At 34.0% G+C, this 21,844-nt stretch overlaps 2 protein-coding genes across 6 annotated transcripts in view; one reads left to right on the forward strand and one right to left on the reverse strand.

The window, feature by feature from the left end:
• The first annotated feature begins 100 nt into the window (after positions 1 to 100).
• Positions 101 to 18,135, forward strand: LOC132718939 (integrator complex subunit 14-like). 2 transcript variants are annotated; one of them, XM_060702648.1, is made up of 11 exons: positions 101 to 189; positions 2,389 to 2,550; positions 3,061 to 3,231; positions 4,847 to 5,066; positions 7,167 to 7,329; positions 8,276 to 8,424; positions 9,324 to 9,447; positions 11,375 to 11,454; positions 13,460 to 13,632; positions 15,567 to 17,302; positions 17,593 to 18,135. In XM_060702648.1, exons 2-10 carry the CDS (start codon positions 2,398 to 2,400, stop codon positions 15,858 to 15,860), a joined length of 1,527 nt encoding a protein of 508 aa, XP_060558631.1. In that variant the 5' UTR covers positions 101 to 189; positions 2,389 to 2,397; the 3' UTR covers positions 15,861 to 17,302; positions 17,593 to 18,135. The 2 variants fall into 2 exon arrangements, with proteins under 2 accessions (XP_060558631.1, XP_060558632.1); XM_060702649.1 differs by having other exon boundaries at positions 15,567 to 17,294.
• Positions 18,136 to 20,825: 2,690 nt separating this feature from the next.
• LOC132718940 (MAM domain-containing glycosylphosphatidylinositol anchor protein 1-like) overlaps positions 20,826 to 21,844 on the reverse strand; it is a 132,252-nt gene continuing 131,233 nt past the window's right edge. For all 4 annotated transcript variants that reach the window (XM_060702653.1, XM_060702651.1, XM_060702650.1 and 1 more), the window contains one exon: positions 20,826 to 21,783. In XM_060702653.1, coding sequence (XP_060558636.1) covers positions 21,656 to 21,783 — 128 coding nt within the window. In that variant the 3' untranslated portion in view covers positions 20,826 to 21,655. The remainder of the gene's footprint in view (positions 21,784 to 21,844) is intronic.

The following is a 21,844-nucleotide window of genomic DNA, read 5'->3' on the forward strand; positions in this document are numbered from 1 at the left end:
CCATAAACACGAGAAAATAAATAGCAGTAAGTTGAGGTCATGCCATCTGAAATTGATAGTATGTTTGAAGTGCTTTTAAGTACGTTTAGTACTTTGGAACCTGAAAAACATTTAGTGATGTTCAACCTATGATTCCATTTAGAAAAGAAACACAACTGATCATGCTGTGAAATATTGTTTAAATATTAAGTAAGTAAATATTTGAAGATAAGGTTGTATATTGTAGGTGCCGGTTAAAAAACGCCCGCAATTTGCCAGTCTGACAAATTTTGTATTTCCTTTTAATGAAGTCTTCTTCAAACAAACCTGTATTTCGGATAAGTATTTTCGGATAGCAATTGAAATAAATATTTGCTATTTCCTTTATTTTTTAAGAACTGATATTTTACATTAATCAGAAGAAATGACAAAAATGTCTTATTGTTTTGAACTTTAACAAAATATCGATAATTTGCAGTTAACAAATATAAGAGATATTTTATATGTTATCAAAATATCAGATAATTGTCCATCTTATGTAGATTTTTTGCTGGCAAAGGCCAAACAACATTATCAATACATAAAATCCATATGTGCAACAGTATAATTTGGTGCCATTTAAATAGAACAAAATCTTACAATAATATATTGGAGGCAATCATTTATTTGAAATTTTTTTTATAAAATTGGTTGAATTTTTTTTTTTTAACCGCTTTATTGACAATATTTCTTTCAAAGGTGCATGAAATTAACCGTCTGCAGTTATTTAATCCCTTGATTATGATATGAACAGTAAGGAAGCATGGCTACCTGACTACCTGAAAACTACAATTTCTACACTAGGACAACAAAAACACATTATTTCTTAATATACCTAACTATCATAAACATTCCTCTTTTGTCAGCACCATCTTAGTACTTGTTTAAACTGAGATATTGTGTCTACTTTGGTCTGGCTAATGTTCAGACAGGCTGATTGAGTATGACTCATTCTTAGCACACTGCCATGATTTTGCTATGCTCCCCGAAGGGTGAGCATATAGTCGCCGCTTTGTCTGTCTGTCCGGTTGTCCGCACTACTGAATAGGGATAGGGGGCCATCTAACTGTAAACAGAACAAAGAGAACAATAGAGTTCATTCTGTACCAATAGAATAAGAGGTCATTGGCCCCCTATTAAACAATAAAAAATAACAAAAGAAATGGCCCTTTATTCCATTTCGGCCGGACGTCTGTCCATACAAACGTATAGATACTTAGGTGGCTATGGGAACAATAGGTAACAGTAAATTTCCTTTGATGCTATTCATTCAGTAAGCTCTTATGTGGCTACTTTTTCTCTTACATGGCTAAAAGAACAATAGAGAGAACAAAAGAGTAGCCACTTAAATACCAAACTTTGAGGACATACATCCTTCCGCTTTTCTTGTCCAGGACATAACTCTGTAACAAGTGGAGGTATCAACTTGAAACTTTGTAGGTAGATAGATCTCATTGGCTAGATGTGCAGTGCACAAGAACCATAACTCTTCCTTGCCTAATTTTGGAATTATTGCCCTTAAATTGTTCATTTTTATACTTTGAACTTTGTCCAGGACATAACTCTAAAACTATAAGAGATATCAACATGAAACTTTGTAGGTAGATAGATCTCATTAGTTAGATGTGCAGTGCTAAAGAATCATAATGCTGCCTTGCCTAATTTTGGAACTATTGCCTTTTGTTCATTTTTACACTTTGAACATTGTCTAGGACATAGTTCTGAAAGTAAAATAGAAATGAACAAGACACTTTGTGGTAGATAAATCTTATTGGGTAGATTTGCAGTGCACAAGAACCGTAACTCTGCCTTGCCGAATTTTTGAGTTATTGCCCTTTGTTCATTTTCACACTTTGAACATTGTGCAGGACAAAGTTCTGAAAGTAAAATAGATATGAACAAGACACTTTGAGGGTAGTTAGATCTCATTTGGTAGATGTGCAGTGAACAAGAACTGTAACTCTGCCTTGCCTAATTTGGAGTTATTGCCCTTTGTTCATTTTCACAATTTAAACATTGTCAGAGATATAACTCTGACACTATACTAGATATGAACAAGAAACTTAGTAGATAGATCTCATTGGGTAGATGAGCAGTGCAAAGAACAGTAATTCTGTCTTGCCTATTAAAGATTGGAGTTATTGCACTTTGAACTTTGTCTGGGACATAACGCTGAAACTACAAGAGGTATACTTTTCTGTGTCAAAAAGTTGTTTGGGGAGCACTACCAGGTTCAACCGCTTCTTGTTTAAATTTTTATCACCTTTTTATCCCTGTTGTTCAAGTTAATGCACTTAGAGTACATGTAGGTTCCTAGCTGCTTTGTTAGTCAGTGTCAGAATGGTGGAAATTTGATTTATTTTATTTCAGCTCACAAAGATGCCTACAGTGTTAGCACTAGATGTGTCATTGTCAATGTGTAGACCTGTAAAGGGGGAGACAGCATTAGAAGAGTACAGTCGTAAAAATCTTGCAATTCATGGCCTTTCATCATTGATAGATCAATTTAGTAAACTAGAATTCACTTCACTGGTAAGGACAGCTTTTTAACAACAAAACTTGACAGTTGTTTCATTATAGTAGTTGTAGCCAGCTTTGTATGTATAGTAAAGGAGACTTTCCGATAACAAATACTGAGTATGTAGGTTTGAGATCCTTATTTTGTTACATGATTTCATCTCTATCTTACTATAAATGAAGCCTTGGTTTATACTGAATTTATTTTAGTTCGATTGTGTAGGAAGCTATTAGACACACTTTTGAATCCGTTCCTGGAACCAACCAGTACTGCGCAATGAATGTAACGTTTCTTGCTCAAAGACTTGCCCCTGAAGGGGTTTGAACCCATGCGGCTAGCGAACATAAGATTACTAGTTTGGTGCATAAAATATAATCACAAAACTTGGACATAACAGTCAGTATGTGACAAATGATGATCTAATAGTACCTAATTTCTTCATGTTAATTTGCTCATAAAAATATATATAATTATGAATTGTTTTATTTTATTATCAGGGAGACTTTATATTGTGTTTATTTCAGATTGTATTTTCATACCTTTGGGAGCAACTTGTCCCCTTTACTAGAGATGTGGACACAGTCAAAACAGCTCTAAATACTGTAGGGGATTACAGTAAGACATGCCTGGAACCATTCCTGACGGGTATAAGTGGACTGGTTGTCGAGGAATTTGGTGGAACTACATCTGTTCAGGTACTTTGACCTCAGCAGTGATTGTCACTATTATTGGCCCTTTCTTTACACTTTTTATGTAAGTTATTTGAGAGAAGATATTTGCAGCTACAGTTGTTCACTTGTGGAGAAATTGGTAATAACAAATTTGTTATATGGGAAAGCATGTTAGGAGGAGACCGCCAAGTTTTGACCAAAATATGCTAAATCAGCATAAAAACTAAACAAACAAACAAACAATGCAGTATTAGTTGGAATTGAAATTGAAACATTGGAACTTTCTAACTGATAAAATACTTAAATTTAGTTACATCTGATGTTTAGCCACCTGTCAAAATAATACTTTATTTGTAACTGCAGGATTGAATGCTGCCTATATCTCAGAAGGAAAAAAAAATCTAGATTTTAAAAGTGTGAATAAACGTGTCAGGAATTTCAGATAAACACTTCTAATCTAAAGCCATGAACCTTTACAAGATCGGTACAGCTTTTATTTCATTCATGAGATGGTTGTTGATAATATCTTTGCAACATATTCGCAATTTTCAAAATAATCGAAGGTTTTTATTATGTTTAAAGAGCTGTTTGGCAAGTTCTTATCTGCCAAGAGATAAGCGTTCATAGAATGGAGTAATTTTTCAATTATAATTTAGCCAACTTTTGGAAGTTGGAGATGCTATAAAGTGTTGTAAAAGTAGGTAAAATGTTTAAATGATATAATCTTAAGATATTAGAAATGCTGCTGCCAAACCAACCTCAAAAAAAAGGTGTTAAACTTCAAGATGTAACAGTTTAATTTCTAGATAGGTATAGATTTAGTTTATTCATATCAGAAAGTACATACAGTGTTCATATAGTATACGTTTTTTGTTATTCTAAAAGTTTTAGATGTGAATAACCAAATTATAGCCGAGCAAAGTGATTCAATATTAAAGAGATTTCAAAATCATTTCCTTATGCAATCATTCAGATGCATGACCATGATTAACCTCTACAGTGCAACCCCCTTTTGGAGACAATGAATTAGGTTGTTACTTAGAGGTGTTGCTCTAGAGAGGTTAATTTTATTGTGAAGTCTGACTGTAGGGAGTATTGATATTGCTGTTGCAATGTTATTGTGCTACCGGGGGTCTGATGTCAATTTATAAAAAAATATAAATATTTTCTCTTGAAAGTCTTTATTATTATTATTATTATTATTATTATTATTATTATTATTATTATAAAAAAAAAAGTTTGCTGTATTATAAATTTGTTATAAAAGTACCTGACAGGTTATTTTGCCTGATATTAAAGGTTTTTAAACCAACCATTTTAATATGGTCATATAATCTGTTGAGATCTTTATAACTAATAATAATTGTCAAAAGTCTGTATGAAAAAGTGATAACATTTTTTACAATTTGGTCCTTTGATTTAATTGAATATATTATATACATATATGTAGAATAATATATTTTTGCAGCGGCAGTGTTTATAGATTATATAAACATCACAACAGTCCAATGAGAAACAATGTTACAAAATTCTAAAATTATAACTAATGATATGACAACTTGTTGGATAGATTTTGAATTATGTTTGTATCTATAAATAGATGAGACAAATGTGTCAAATGATTAATCGGCCATTTCAGGTAATCTTGGTAACAGATGGCAGCACAGGGGTTGGGACTGGTTCTCTAAGTAGTTTGATAGATTTATGGACACAGTCTAATGAAGGGGATAGCACAGTGAAGTGTCCTCTACCATTTGCGTTCAAAGGAAAACTGATTATTGTTTGTATAGCAAACCCAACAGCACCAGAAATGAAAAAATCTATACCTTTGTATGAAAAACTTATTGAGTTAAATGGAGGTACGTATTGATGTGTTTTTTTATGCTCCCCGAAAAATTTCGGGGGAGCATATAGTCGGCGCCTTGTCCGTCTGTCCGTCCGTCTGTCCGAGCAAACATTTTGGGTTTAGGGGCTATATAACAGTAAAGAGAACAAAAAAGAACAATAGGTTCATTCCGTGATCAAAGGGTTTATGGGCTAGTAGCCCTTAAGAAAACAAAGAAAATAACAAAGAAAATAGCCCCTAAACCCATAATATTTGAACGTCTGTCCGTCTGTCCGTACAAACAAGAGCTACATTATGGGGTTTGGTCTATTGTTCTCATTACAATAGATGTCTTTGATGTCATTCATTCCATTTCTCTTGTGGGGTTATTTTCTGCATTGTGGGGTTAAAAAGAACAAGAGAAATAACAAAAGAAAACCCCATAATGTAGCTCTGGTAAGAACGTCCGGCCGTTGTCTTGTCCGGAGCATAACTTGAAAACCCTTGGAGATAATTTGTTTAAACTTCATACAGTGGTAGAGGGCATTGAGGGGGAGTGCAGTGTCAAAGAACCATAACTCTATTTTGCCCGGTTTTTGAATTATCACCCCTTATAGAAAAATCTTGTCCGGGATATAACTCTAAAACTATAAGAGATATCAACATGAAACTTTGTAGGTGAATAGATCTTGATGGGTAGATGTGCAGTGCATAAGAAAAATAACTCTTTTTGTCCTAATTTTGGAGTTATTGCCCTTTGTTAGTTTTAACACTTTGAACTTTGTCCTGAACATAACTCTAAAACTATTAGAGATATCAAGATGAAACATTGTAGGTAGATAGATCTCATTTAGTAGAAGTGCAATGCAAAAGAACCATAACTCTGTTAAGCCTCATTTTTGAATTATCTCCCCTTTTAGAAAAATCTTGTCCAGGACATAGCTGTAAAACTATAAGAGATATCAACATGAAACTTTGTAGGTATATATATCTCAATAAGTAGATGTGAAGTGCACAAGAATAATAACTCTGCCTAATTCTGGAGTTATTGCCCTTTGTTTATTTACACTTTTTGAAGTTGTCGGGGACATAACTCGGAAACCATAAGAGATATCAACAAGAAACTTTGTAGGTTGATAGATCACATTGATTAGAAGTGCAGTGCAAAGAACAGTAACTCTGCCTTGCCTCATTTTGGAATTATTGCACTTTAAACTTTTTCCAGGGACATAACTCTGAAACTACAAGAGGTGTACTTTCCTGTGTCCAAAACCTATTCAGGGAGCATCACCCGGCTCAAACCGGGCTCTTGTCTTTCATTATTTTAGAAACATGATGACCAATACCCTTAGTATTGAGTATTTTAGCAGTGTTTTTCTGAAGCTTACACCATTTTCCATCACTTTTAATGTCTTCCTTTTATAATTTTGGACAGGTACATAATGTTTACAGGGGAGCGGTGGCCTAGTGGTTAAGATATCTGCCTCTCAACCTAGGGATCATTGGTCCGAGCCCTACGCGGGTCACAATCATGTTTCCCCATATGACACCAGTACTGGTTAGTTCCAGGAAGCAGACTCCAAAGTGATTAATATTAGTTGCATGAAATTGGTGCGCAATCAAGCTAAAATAAATATGATTAAACTTCAACAGCATCATGGTATTGTCTTTGTGTGTGTATGTCCTATCAATAACTTGGCTGATCCTTTCTGGGATTTTAGTTACTTTGCAGAATTTTTTACTATCATGACAATATGTTTCCTGCAATCAAATCAAGGTCTCACCTAAAGGTCAAAGATATTCAACAAAACTCTGACATTTCTGGCTAGATTTTGTTTATACACACAGTAACCTGCTAAATTTGTGTAATGGATTTACCCAGCTTTGAATTTGGAACAGTCCATTCTGAGTTGAAGGGGTTTCAATGTCAAATATGAAAATTGACCTACCAAAGGAAGTGCAGGCTGGTATCTAGACATTTGCCCCCCGGACAGTTGCTGCCTCAGACGTTTTTTTTGCAGTGGCTGGAAGCTTGTGGCAAAGGCTAATAACTTTCGGTTCCAGCTGGTTGCGGGTTAAATTTTTGTTATAGATTTAATAAGAATGTATAAGACATGAATGGTTAATTTTTCAGATGGTGAATTGTTCATACCAGATGGTCCACTTAGTATGACAGTTGTTCAAGACATGTTTAAAAAGATTGCAGAGAAATATTACACACCTTATACAGGGTTGCTAACATGTGGACATCTTGAGTGCAACATTACATTATATCCCTCACCTGAGCCATTTAACAAGTAAGTAGACTACAGTTGGCATTTTTGTAATTTGATAATAAATTACAGTAAACTCCCCTTAAAACAATGTGGCTTATAATGATATATCGTTTATAACAATGCTGTTGCTGTAATCCTGACTTTTGTTTTCCAATTGGTTGCCTCTTGGATTGTATTAAAACTTACATATTTTTCTAAAAGTTGTATAGTATGTGCTTGAAGAAGTTGATAGTTTTTTCTTGTTTTTTGAAAGAGGTGAGGTAATCTTGCTCGTTTTTATATTGGTGTTACTGTTTGTTTAGGATTTGCCTGCGAATGCATATTAAGTACTGCATGTATTAAACTGGAACTTAACACATGTCCTCAGAATCAATTTTAAGGTGACTGTCCAAGACCCATAACTCTAACTAGTGTTGATTTGACTAAATTATACCCCTTTATGAACTTTACTGAACTCTATGAACTTGAATGAATTTTTGGTGAAAGATTTGTGTGCTGGATCATTTGTAACAATTTTTGAAGGCATTAACATAAAAGTTACATTATCATTATCTATTTAAGACCTATATACCTAGCTTTAACTGAATAATAGCTCTTTTTGAACTTCTTGCATTATCTAAGCTCTTTTCTTTAGCCCGCTGGAAGGCAGCTAAATTTACCCATGTGTCCAGTGCTGACTATGATCAGACTGCACATCTTTGCTGTCTGATAATTGCCTGCACTGTCAGCTATTCAGTCAGTATATATTTTGAAGTTTTCCCAAAAATGATAAATGGTTTTGTCCAGATTGCATGAAGGGCAATTCCAATAAAGATATTTAGGTTGGTAACTATCAAGCGTAGTCATTGAGTATAATGAAGCCTGTGTTTATTTTGATTTTCATGAAATCTTTTTAGTATCTATTCAGATGCTTGAAATTATATGTTAAGTTAACATTAAGTACATTTCTTGTCGATTTTTTCTCCAGGGAATCTGAGTTTGTATCGGTGCATACAACAGTATCAGAGAAACTAGAGATATGTGGTTTTATGGACCTACAGGACATTGCTAGCCCTCCCACTGTATCTAGACATCTTGTATTACCTGTGACCAATAAACAGAAACAGAATAGTGCAGGTATATTCCCATTTTATCTATGTATAGCCCATGCAGAGACCTGATTAGATACTGCTTTCCAGTTTGATCAAATATTTCATTGGGTGTGTACGACTATTAACTTAAAGTGTTTTAGTGTATATTTGAAATTCACTGTTTTCATGTACATGTATAAATGATTATTTACAGAACTTGCTATAAAGTTTTACATGAAAAAAGAACCATTTAAATTAGCAACTCATCTGAGAAATAGGTAAAACTTTCAAAAAAAGTGATGTATTGAAAAAGTCAACAAAGTTAATATTTGGTATACATGTATATTGTTGTTCCTTTCATTGTTGTGCATTTTTGGCTCGCTCCACCTCCCCTTGCACCCACTCCACCCCCCTCCTTAAATTCCTGACAAAAAGGAATTTAGATAAAAAACTGAAAGAAAGAGTATAAAACAATTTGTTCAATGTTGATCATATAGTTTTGATCTCAACTATTCAAAGAATAGTACTCACCCAGGCGTCATTGTCACACTTTGATTAAATTTTTGCGGGCAAGTTGGTATCTCCAAAACTACTGAAGGGAATGGGTTGAAACTTCACATACTTGTTCTCTGTTATTTTTAAACATGATAACATGATAGGTACAGGTTCAATAATTGTAAGTTACCTTTTCACAGAGTTATGCCCCTTTCATTACTGAAGCCCGTAGAATAGTCGAGCCCGCTGTTGTAAGGCAGCTCTTGTTAAAGGTATCTGGCCAAGAAAAGGCATGTTTTTTGTTTTCAATAGATTTTGATACGTAGATTACAATAAACACAATAAAACGTGTTCTAAGGTGTCCTTATATAAAAAAAAAATTATTAGAAAATGGTTTTCACCACACCCAGCAGCTGTACATGTGTTTGTCACTGGTACATTATATTACAGAGAGTTCAGGCGAGAAAGGAAAAGAAGACGAAGATGAGACGGAGGACGGTAAACAACCGTCATTTACTGTTCTTCTACATGGTAGTCTTAAAGTGGAGGGTATGGTGGCAGTTACCAGAGTTGCGTAGGTTTTCTTTAACTTGACTGTAGACCCATATGAAACCTGACAGCTACCATGACAATATGGTTCAAGCCTGAAGGTTTTCATGATTGAGCGGTTCAAGATTAAATGCTTCCATGATAGTGTGGTTCAAGCTTAAAGGCTCCCATGGTTCAAGTCTAAAGGTTTCCATGACAGAGCGGTTCAAGCCTAAAGGCTTCCATGATAGAGTGGTTCAAGCCTAAAGGCTTCCATGATAGAGTGGTTCAAGCCTGAAGGTTTCCATGACTGAGTGGTTCAAGCCTGAAGGTTTCCATGACTGAGTGGTTCAAGCCTGAAGGTTTCCATGACTGAGTTGTTCAAGTCTGAAGGTTTCCATGACTGAGTGGTTCAAGCCTGAAGGCTTCCATGACAGAGCGGTTCTAGCCTGAAGGTTTCTATGACTGAGTGGTTCAAGCCTGAAGGTTTCCATGACTGAGTTGTTCAAGTCTGAAGGCTTCCATGACTGAGTGGTTCAAGCCTGAAGGTTTCTATGACAGAGCGGTTCAAGCCTGAAGGTTTCCATGACTGAGTGGTTCAAGCCTAAAGGTTTCCATGGTAGAGTGGTTTTAACCTAAGGGTTTCCAAAATATAGTGGTTTGAACCTAAAGGCTTCCGTAACTAAGTGATTCAAGCATAAAGGCTTCCATGATAGAGCGGTTCAAGCCTAAAGGCTTCCATGATAGGGTGGTTCAAGCCTAAAGGCTTCCATGATAGGGTGGTTCAAGCCTCAAGGCTTCCATGATAGAGTGGTTCAAGCCTAAAAGATTCCATGATAGAGTGGTTTAAGTCTAAAGGCTTCCAAGACAGAGTGGTCAAGCCTAAAAGCTTTTATGACAATTTTTCGAGCCTAAAGGCTTCTTGTGGTCAAGCCTAAAAGCTTTTATGACAATTTTTCGAGCCTAAAGGCTTCTTGTGGTCAAGCCTAAAAACTTTTATGACAATGTTTCAAGCCTAAAAGCTTCTATGTCAGAGTGGTTTAAGCTGAAAGCCTGTCATAAAAGATTGCTTTAGGGAACTGACATAAAATCAGAAATACTAAGAAAATTAATAAAAGTGGAACAAACAATCAACACAGGATAAGTTTTAAGGTTTTATTTGATTATGATAACAAATATAATGATTATCACAGAGTTAAAACAAATAAAAATAAAATATACATGAAGAAATATATATGACGATGACTTTAAATGTAGGACAGACTACTATAAATATGTTGATGTCATCATTGGTTCAAAGTTCTTACATATACCTGACTGCACTGACGTAAGTAGGGTTATTTTTGGTATTTTATCAGTAATTTTTAGTTAGCGTCTGCTGTCACAGGTGCTGCTATTGTCAACAACTCCCCTGTGTCTGAGTGTACATTTCATGTGTAATAAGCCTTTATTATCAGTATATAACAGAAAGTTTTTGGTTTCAAACCAACTGGCGTGAAACATAGTTAGGCATAACCTTAGAATTCGCTCTGCATTAACCAAAGTCTTGAAATATAAATTATGTCAGTTATACATGTTTTTTCATTTTAGATATCAGAACGTTGGTTTTGTACATTATTTACTGGTATTTATTGTAGGGAGAATTGGTTTGGTATATTATATTCTGGTGTTAATTTTAGAGAGAATTGGTTTGGTATATTATATTCTGGTGTTAATTTTAGAGAGAATTGGTTTGGTATATTATATTCTGGTGTTAATTTTAGAGAGAATTGGTTTGGTTTATTACATAATGGTGTTAATTTTAGAGAGAATTGGTTTGGTATATTATATTCTGGTGTTAATTTTAGAGAGAATTGGTTTGGTTTATTACATAATGGTGTTAATTTTAGAGAGAATTGGTTTGGTATATTATATTCTGGTGTTAATTTTAGAGAGAATTGGTTTGGTTTATTACATAATGGTGTTTATTGTAGGGAGAACTGGTTTGGTATATTATATTCCTGGGCTGACAGTAAGAAGAAATCCAGCTTGATGCTGTCTTTATTTGAACCAGGTAATGTGAAAATAGACCTTACTTTAAAGGAACTCCACTGACGTCCAAAAGCATAAAAACATAAAATTTGCAATGCTTTTCATATTTCGGTTATTTTCACAATAAAAAAAGATTATTCTGGAAAAAACAGGGTGGGGGAATGAGCTGAAAATTTGTACACAAGTAGTTGGTCCATACTTATATCAGTTGGTACACAAATAGCAGAAATATATTTTCAGTCTGACACGTCAAAAAACGTCAATTGAGTCCCTTTAAACCTAAGCTTTAATTCCACACAAAAGATGCTTGTAGTTATTCTAAAGATATTTACTGTCAATTTCAAAAATTTACATGTGTTTTCAACTTGACAAGCTAAGCAATGTAAAATGTTGGTGGTTCTACTCTGGTGCCAGCAAGTGTGCCTGAAATAATGCAGGGAGGGTCGGCCCATCTAAATGTTGTTGTTTTTTTTTCACAAGAAGAACGTAAAAATTTCAGTAATGTGTGACCCATATGGCAGTTTAATGTCTTGTGAAATACTTGGCAGTTTGGAAGGATAATAGATTTTAGTTCTATTTTTGAAAACCAAATTTGTTTTGGCCATGGCCTCAAAATTACATTTACAGATTATTTGGAAACAAAAGCAGTCTTTTCTTTGATAAATAAGGCAATAAATTGTTTTGGCAACTTGAAATTCCAAGTTTTTCAGACAAGTATAATTCAATACACATATGTACATGTATGAAAGAGAATACTTGAAAGTTAATTTACAAAATTGTTAGATGTATTTGTACTGTAATAGTCCTTCCCCTGTCTAGATGATCGATGTATCTTTCTTTACTTAAAGTACCTTTTATTTGCCAACAAAATAGGTATACCCTTTATTTTGGGATATAAACAGTTATATACACTCCTGGGTGGGTGGGGGGGGGGGGGGTACTTAATGTTTTACCTCTTCTCCTAGTCTTCCATCATGGGATTTATCCCCCCCCCCGCCCCATTGTTCAAAAAGATTAAAAATCATCAATTTTTAAATAAAATGTACATGCACATTACACATGTGATTATAAACATGTTCATAGATAAAATTATAAATCACCTGAAGTGATGTTTCCATAGTAACAACATCCGAGTTCTAGGCCAGATATGAAATGATTTATTTGATTGGTTTATTAAATGATTGATATATTTTTTGGTATTTTTATCATATTTTTGGTTTGAGGTTGGAAAAGAAAAGTCTTAACACTGTTAATTTTTTTCCATAAAAGTATAGGTTTGATATATTTTGTATACCATACATAAATCGAAATTATAAACAGTCATCTGTTACAGTAATTTCTCCATAATTTCTATAATTCCTAGAAATTTCCTTGGCAAATTTCCTGTAATTATACAATGACAAATCTGGCAGTGTTTGTAGTTAATTTTAAAATTTGTCTTGTTTTGAATTGGGAACTGTCCTATTTGAATTTATGTGATTACAATTTCAAAAAGTTATAGTTATGTGGCCAAATAGTTGCCTATATATATTTTGCCTATCTTTAAAATTAATGGTATCGGTATGCCATAATTGCTGATAGCAGGCCAAATTGTTTAAATCTAGAAGAATTGGTTACCTTATTTAGACTGAAAAATGAAAGAAAATAAAACTTAACACAATATTCATATAGGTGTTTTAATATTTTGCAGGGCCTTTTTTTTCCTTCTATAGCAGGGGCCATTAAAGGGGGCTTCCACAAAGGAAAATTCTTTAAACTCAAAATTTGAATTTACATAAAGTTTTTACTTCCCCTTTGCAAAATACCATATAATTTCCCCCCAAACTTAAGGACAGGGGTGCTTCCCCAACCTTGGAATTAAAGCCCTGTTTTGAAAAAATAAAGAGATGATTTGTAAAATAAATCATAAGGACTAAAATTTTGAAAGGCTACAAAAAAGGCATGAAATGCTTTTGTTTATGATTTAACAGCATCAGGTGCTGTTTCTAGACTTGTTAATAGTAATTTAAACTATTTTATTTTAACAGGGGCAGATTCTGTTTCCTGGCTTGGTAATTTAAACTATCTGGCACCCATCACGGATTTCTCGGAACCACCGTACGGAGATGATGATAATAGGACCCCGTTTCCTGTCCGACCTAAAGAGAAGAGGAGCTACGCACAGAGTTGTGTTGTTTGGATCAAGGCAGCTGGCCTGCAGGTAACTTGTGACATTTTCATGGGTACAAGTGTTCAGGCTTTTGCCTGAAATTCAAGTTTTTTCTGCTCTCGAATTACAAAACTGATTGAAATAACACTAAATTTCTGATATTTTTTAACTTGCGCCTATGCAAATTGTGTACACCCTGTTTATTGTAGGGACGTTTGTGACTTGATGTAAGAGCTTCCTTTAAGTTCCGCTAGCTAGCTTCTGGAACATTGGTGAATTTTCCTCAACCTAAGACTCCCTCTTTCCTGATGTCATTATATAACCTAAACTGAAACTGAATTTCAAAGAAGACTTAGTACAAAAATTCAGAACTTTGTTGATTTTTATGTGAGTAAGATAACTACATGTAGTTACTGTACAGTTGATTGCTTGTCTTACTCAAGTCCTGGCTCAGGGCTGGGAAACTTACCCATTCTTCCTGCACCAATGAAGCTGGAAAATTGCCATATATCCATTCAAATGTCTGTGTGACTTTAAACTTATCCCCCAGTCCCCCCCCCCCCCAAAAAAAAAAAAACAGCAACAAAATTAAATAGAAAATAAAAAAACTGAAGAAATAGAAATAAAATAAAATTCTAGAATATTTTTCAGGTTAAACATAATTAAAAGTAAAAAACAACAACAAACTTTATATGTGTAGCAGTGTAGTAGCCCAAATAACAAGACTTAGACATCTGCATCTGGTTTCCAGCCCCCCCCCCCCCCAAACTTTGATCACAACCATCTTTTCTTATTTGATACATGTATAACAAACACAAGAGTGGTTAAAAAAATCAATAATCTTTTCACATAATCAACTGCTGAAATTATTAATGTTTTAGGCTGAAATAAGTAATGTTTTAGGCTATATGGTAATTTTTTCAGCCTGAAATGATTTAATGTTTTAAGGTTGAAATTATTAATGTTTTAGGCTGAAATAAGTAATTTTTTAGGCTATAATTATTATAGCCTGAAATGATTTAATGTTTTAGGTTGAAATTATTAATGTTTTAGGCTGAAATAATAAACGTTTAAACAAAAAGACATCTATTGCAGACATTAATGCATAAAAGTACTCATTTGTGATGTCTTGTTCTTATTTCGCATTCGTAAGAAACATGTTTTCTGTGAGAGGGAGCAGGTGGTTTTGGTGAATCGCTGCTTGTTTTCATTGATTTAACGTCAGTTTTGTTGTAATTATCTTTAAATAATGACCATACGTATCATTTCAATGGTACTTTAATTACTGCCCCCATAAAGGGAAATACAATGTATTTAAATATGATTTAAATTCACTATTTTAGAACTGTTTTTTAAATCCACTATTTTAGGACTGTAATTTCAAGCTCATGCAGGTGAACATCAAAGTGATCACTTCATTTTACTGACAGTAGTCAATATGGTCATAGCCTCGAGTTTTATCACTTTAATTAAACTTGTTTAATAAAATCAATATTAGATATAACTATATATATTATGAAGGATACTCCATTTATTGTATGAGTAAGAGTAATATTTTGCATATGTTTACAACCAAGCTGTTACCTTATCTTGTTGTCATTTTATTTCAATGAAATTCAGTCTGTTTTGTATATTTTTTGTCTTTTTCAATGTGTAGAAATTACCTTGTTACAGTCATATAAGCTAACTTTGAGCATACATAATTATATGTAAAGAAAAATCAGCACACCACAGCTAGGATTCGAACCACAGGTCTCTGGATTACCAGTACAGTATGCTAACCACTACACCACAGCGAAAAGCCTGTTATAAACCCAGGTCAAACCATAAACCTTGAGGGTCAGACCACCTTATCCACAGGGCACCTTATCAACAGAGCTGTCACTCCCTTTTAGTTAAGTCTTGGTCAGATTATTTCATTCCCAGAATTTCTCATTGACAGTACGTTAAGTTATTACGTTTAAATCTTGATTTATATTCGATAGGCTGACCTGCAAAAAGTAATCAGACATGCCAGAAAATTACCCGATAAACAGCAACAGTTTTATAAAGAGCTCAACAGGGTCAGAAAAGCCGCTTTATCATTTGGTTTCAACGAATTACTAGAGGCTATGGCTGGAATGTTGGAACGCGAGTGTACCATGTTGCCGGGAACGGCACACCCTGACGCTGCGTTACAGCTCACACATGCTGCGACTAAACTGCGTAGTGATGACGCTAAACAGGCATCACAGCTGATAATGCCGTTAAGAACTAACTTCTCTCAAGATGATGGTTGAGCACGGATTTTGTTGTCAACGGTCTCAATATTCTTGAGAAAATGTTACAGTCTAGTGCTATGTGTCGGAGACAAATTATTCACAATCATGTAACAGACAGCTCTTTATGTTATATAATCTTATTTACATGATTACAGCCGTCAAATTGACCAGTGGAACATGTTTCAGTAATTATCTAAAATATGTGTTTCACAGAATTACTTGTGACAACTAGACTGCTTCTCATGAACAGTTTTATTGTCGTAGCATTGATTTTGATACAGTGTTACAATTAAACGCTGTTACAGAAAGTAGAGAGAGAGATGAAAAAACCAAGATTGTTATCTAAAGTTGTTTTTACAAACAGCTGTTGCAGTTTTAAGATTAATCAATGTGACAAAAAAGCTTGATAAGTGAACTGTTTAAATCTGTCATCGATTAGAGAAAAGTATGAGAAAACAATAGAAATGTGGAGAAAAAGGAAGTTGTTCGAGGGTTTGTGGTTGAACTGTAAGAGAGAGGCACTGATTTGATTTTGTAGATTTTTCTGAACTGTTATCTTGATAACATTTTGTTACCGACTCGTCATGCATTAGATTTAGAGCAATCTGCTGATAGCTTGATTTGTATGGAAGTGATAAAATTTAGCAGTCAAAGGTATATAGAATGGTTCAGTCAGGGACGGCAAACTCAATTGTATGTATTGATGAGATTGTCCCAAAGCCTGCATGGACAAGCCTTAGGGATTTTTTTTTCAAGAATTAACTTTATTAATATCATACAGACAATAAAAATATGATTCGGATAAAACGGACAAGTTTGTTCAAATAAGATTTTTGCCGACCCCAATTCAGACAGTACTTACAGTGGCATGGACAAATTATTACTATATATAATTAGCGCTGGAGAAATTGTGCAATGAAACTGTCACGCTTTAGATTTACAATAATCCATTGAGAGTTTGATAGATTTCAGCATGGAAATGATGAAATTTTGCAGTCAAATGTATATAGACTGCTTCAGGTTGTAGTAAGGCTTGTATAGACAAATTTTTGCCTCTGTTAGCTTTGTAAGGGTTCAAATAAACAACTTAAGTTTATTCTCAATAACCTTAGAATCATGGATCAAAATTGGCATCTGTTTACCATAAATAAAATAATATTAAATGAAATTAAGAATGTTCTTTTCACTTTTACATGTTTTGCTAACAATCTTCATCATAGTTGTTTTGTTTGAATGTTTATGAATTTTTATATGCCCGAAAGGGCATATTATGTTATACCCCCTGGCGTCCGTCTGTCTGTCCGTCCGTCTGTCCGTCCGTCCGTCCGTACGTCCGTCCGTCCGTTAGCAATTAGGTTTCCGGAGCATAACTTAAGTTCCATTTGGCCCACAATGTTAAAACTTCATAGGATGATTGTCCATATTGGGTAGAAGACCCCTATTGATTTTGGGGTCAAAAGGTCAAAGGTGAAGGTCACTATTACCTTAAAACTGAAAACGGTTTCCAGAGCATAACTTAAGTTCCATTCAACCCACAATGTTCAAACTTCATAGGATGATTGTCCATATTGGGAAGAAGACCCCTATTGATTTTGGGGTCACAATGTAAAAGGTCAAGGTCACTATGACCTTGATACTGAAAACAGTTTCCGGAGCATAACTTAAGTTCCAATTGGCCCACAATGTTCAAACTTCATAGGATGATTGTCCATATTGGGTAGAAGACCCCTATTGATTTTGGGGTCAAAAGGTCAAAGGTCAAGGTCACTATTACCTTAAAACTGAAAACGGTTTCCGGAGCATAACTTAAGTTCCATTCGACCCAAAGTGTTCAAACTTCATAGGATGATTGTCCATATTGGGAAGAAGACCCCTATTGATTTTGGGGTCACAAGGTCAAAGGTCAAGGTCACTATGACCTTGATACTGAAAACAGTTTCCGGAGCATAACTTAAGTTCCAATTGGCCCACAATGTTCAAACTTCATAGGATGATTGTCCATATTGGGTAGAAGACCCCTATTGATTTTGGGGTCAAAAGGTCAAAGGTCAAGGTCACTATTACCTTATAACTGAAAACAGTTTCCAGAGCATAACTTAAGTTCCATTCGACCCACAATGTTCAAACTTCATAGGATGATTGTCCATATTGGGAAGAAGACCCCTATTGATTTTGGGGTCACAAGGTCAAAGGTCAAGGTCACTATGACCTTGATACTGAAAACAGTTTCCGGAGCATAACTTAAGTTCCAATTGGCCCACAATGTTCAAACTACATAGGATGATTGTCCATATTGGGTAGAAGACCCCTATTGATTTTGGAGTCAAAAGGTCAAAGGTGAAGGTCACTATTACCTTATAACTGAAAACAGTTTCCAGAGCATAACTTAAGTTCCATTCGACCCACAATGTTCAAACTTCATAGGATGATTGTCCATATTGGGAAGAAGACCCCTATTGATTTTGGGGTCACAAGGTCAAAGGTGAAGGTCACTATTACATTGATACTGAAAAATATGTTTCCACGCATAACTTAAGTTCCATTTGACCCACAATGTTCAAACTTCATAGGATGATTGTCCATATTGGGTAGAAGACCCGTGTTGATTTTGGGGTCAAAAGGTCAAAGGTGAAGGTCACTATTACCTTGATACTGAAAACAGTTGCCGGAGCATATGTTAAGTTCCATTTGGCCCACAATGTTCAAACTTCATAGGATGATTGTCCATATTGGGTAGAAGACCCCTATTGATTTTGGCGTCAAAAGGTCAACGGTTAAGGTCATCCTTACTAAGAAAAAAAAAACTTTCGGGCATATAATGCTCCGCCTAGCGGTGCTCTTGTTTTTTTTTTACATAGATTATATTGAATTTATAAAGTTACTATGAAAAATAGTACATTTATAAAGTTACTTTGAAAAAAAGTATATTTAAACAAGTAGAATAAGGTCACAGTAGCTTAGTAAAGTTATCCCAAATGTGTGCCATATGTCATAATGGTGTATACACCAGTCACATATGGCTAGACTGTAAGACATAAAACTATCATAACTAAATTGAATTACAGAAGGACAATAGATCTACAGGGATTCCTGCAAGCCTAGTGCTAGTTCTTGCAATAATTTATGGCAGTGCACCTGATGTCTTCCTCTACCAGTATAGCTGGAAATTCCTCATAAAACTTTTTTAAAAGTGTCAGTTAACTCAAAAGCTGCATGCCTCCAGATAAGCCAAAATATTTCAAGAAAATCTTGTGAAAATGTTAAAAGATTTTAGATAATATAAAAATATTCACAATTCAATAAATGATTTTCATGTTTTATGCAATTATTGTCTGATTTAATAGTTTTTATCAACATATTTCTACAGCATTACTTATGCAGTTATGGCCATTTTACATATACTGGGCTATTTTTTTGGTAATTTTTGTAGATTCTAAGTGCTGTTTGCAATGTGTACATTACTTGTTTTGTTCACTTGATAATATTTTATACTTTAATACATTTTAAAAATTTTCATGAATCTGGAGGCATGCTACTTTAAAACCATGAAATGAAAAATCGATAAAATTATTAAAGTGTAAAAAACAATATATTTAAAAATTTTATTACAGATATCATTACATAAAAACATAATAGACAATAATATTACATAGTAATTCATATTGATCACTTATTTATCTAGGTGTTGATGCTTCAAAATTTGGGAAGACAAATATTTCTGCTAATTTTCCTAGTAAAATTGGACCAATTTTAAATTTTACCATTTAGTTATTTGGGGGTTTAATACATTATTCTTAGAACATGACTAAATGGGTTCGATTAAATGGAGTCTATGCATCTCTTAGCTACAGTAGGGGAGGTGGTTTTGACACCTGGTGTTGCTTTAAGTTTGTAACACCCAAGGTTAGCCAGAATCATCTTTCCTGTTTCGAAGCCATATGTTCTAATTATAAATTGTGTTGGTGTGCTGTAAAACCAAACAAACTTACTCGGAGTGCCACTGATATTTCTCTTTTCCACTTTTCATTAAAGTGGATTAGTCTACAATGGGTATATATTTTCCATAAATATTTCAGATATTGATAAAAACAATTGAAATGTATCTTTTTGATATTCATATAAAATATTGCTTAAAAAATGTTGGTAAAGTTCTAAATGATTAAGTATTAATACTTATATAAGGAATAATAATTATGTTTTGTTCTAGAACATTTTATTATCTGCTATATAAATGTGTGTTGGATCATGTATCTCACACTCTACCAACAACATCCATTTGTAATTATTTCATGGTTTGTTGTTATATCTGATACGACATGTATCAACCTAATTATTTATTGTATTAAAAACCTCCCATAACAGACCAATTCACTTTAAAGTCCAAGTATAAATACACTTTTCTGAAATTGTCCATGCTTATCCTTTAAAGTAATACACAAATACAAACATAGCCATATATCCATGATACATTTTTAAGACGTACATGTATATAATTGACAGATAACATTAAAAAAACAAGTACTAGATATAAAACATGTACACCCGTTTTTTTATCAGATTGAATGTTGTGTTATAATATATGGTATATGAAATGCTTCATGTTAAGTTATATGGCAGGAATGAAATGCTTCAGATTCAAATATTTAGTTATATGGCATAAGTGAAATGCTTCAGATTCAAATGTTAAGTTATATGGTAGAAGTAATATGCTTCAGATTAAAGTGTTGAGTTATATGCCAGAAATGAAATGCTCCAGATTAAAGTGTTATATTATATGGTAGAAATGAAATGCTTCAGATTAGAATGTTGATTTATATGGAAGTAGTGTAGTGAAATGCTCCAGATTAAATGGCAGAAATGAATACTTCATATAACAATATTGAGTTATATGGCAGAAATGAATGAAGTTGTTCATATTAAACTGTTAAGTTATATGGCAGAAATGAAATTCTCCAGATTAAAATGTTAAGTTATATGGTAGAAATGAAGGAAAAGGTTCAGATTAAAATGTTGAGTTATATGGCAGAAGTGAAATGCTTCAGATAGAACATGTCCTGGTGAAATACTGTCAAAAATAAATGTTTAAGCTTGAAGCTGTGTTTTTATTATTTATGAAATGCTTCCAATTGAATGCCCTGTAATATGGAAATGTGAAATGCTTTGGATTGAGTTTCTTGTTATATGACATAAGTGAAATGATTTGGATTGTTGTTTTTTTTTTCAGTTAGAGTATATGGCAGAAATTAAATGTTAAAGATTGGATGCTATGTGATATCTGTATAACAGAAATGAAATGCATCAAAAAGATGACCCACATGATTTTCCTAATTGCATGCTCATATGCGTTTTTCATGAAAATAATGCCGTACATACAAAATGATCAAATGAAAAATGATATTTTTGATATTTTACACTATGTACAAAAGATATGCAAAATTTGTTCTTAATTGTGAACTAAGTATGTTAATTTCCTAGATAATTTGCTAACGTCCCACGTCTTGTCAGAACGCACTTGAATGATTTTCCTCACATCCGTTCCATAACCGGAAAACAGGTCCTGAAAACGTGTTTCTGTCACAAGAGGAGTTTTTATTTGCTGTAGGCAACAATTCTTTATTGAACCCTCACAAATATATTCGGTTGCTGTGAAATCCGAAACTTATTGCAAATATACACAAAACTGACTTCTTATAAAACACTACAGCCACTGACTTACACTTTCTGCGTACAATAACGTCATCGGAAATTGTACAAGAAGTGAAACACTGCTTGAAGTATCACAAGGTTGGAATTGGAAAAGAACAAAACATTAACTAAATGCTAGAAAGCCAGAATGTTAACATTGTAAGTGTGATAAAGTAGTATGTAGAAGACACTGTGTATCCGGCTGAATGCAAGGCAGAAATCTGGTCAGACGTCTCGTCGCCATTTTTTAATGTACCTGGAAACAATAGAAGCAAAATGCTAATATGAGCCGCGTCACGACAAAACCAACGTAGTGG

The sequence above is a fragment of the Ruditapes philippinarum genome, unplaced genomic scaffold, assembly GCF_026571515.1.
Source record: "Ruditapes philippinarum isolate M1 unplaced genomic scaffold, ASM2657151v2 ctg1603_1_1_1_1, whole genome shotgun sequence".
NCBI lineage: Eukaryota > Metazoa > Mollusca > Bivalvia > Venerida > Veneridae > Ruditapes > Ruditapes philippinarum.

Excerpts from the sequence above, each read along its gene's own strand:
- LOC132718939 (XM_060702648.1), top strand. The coding sequence starts at position 2,398 with ATGCCTACAGTGTTAGCACTAGATGTGTCATTGTCAATGTGTAGACCT. Across the intron at positions 3,232-4,846 it reads GTGGAACTACATCTGTTCAG|GTAATCTTGGTAACAGATGG; the intron begins GTACTTTGACCT and ends CGGCCATTTCAG. Across the intron at positions 8,425-9,323 it reads ACAGAAACAGAATAGTGCAG|AGAGTTCAGGCGAGAAAGGA; the intron begins GTATATTCCCAT and ends ATTATATTACAG.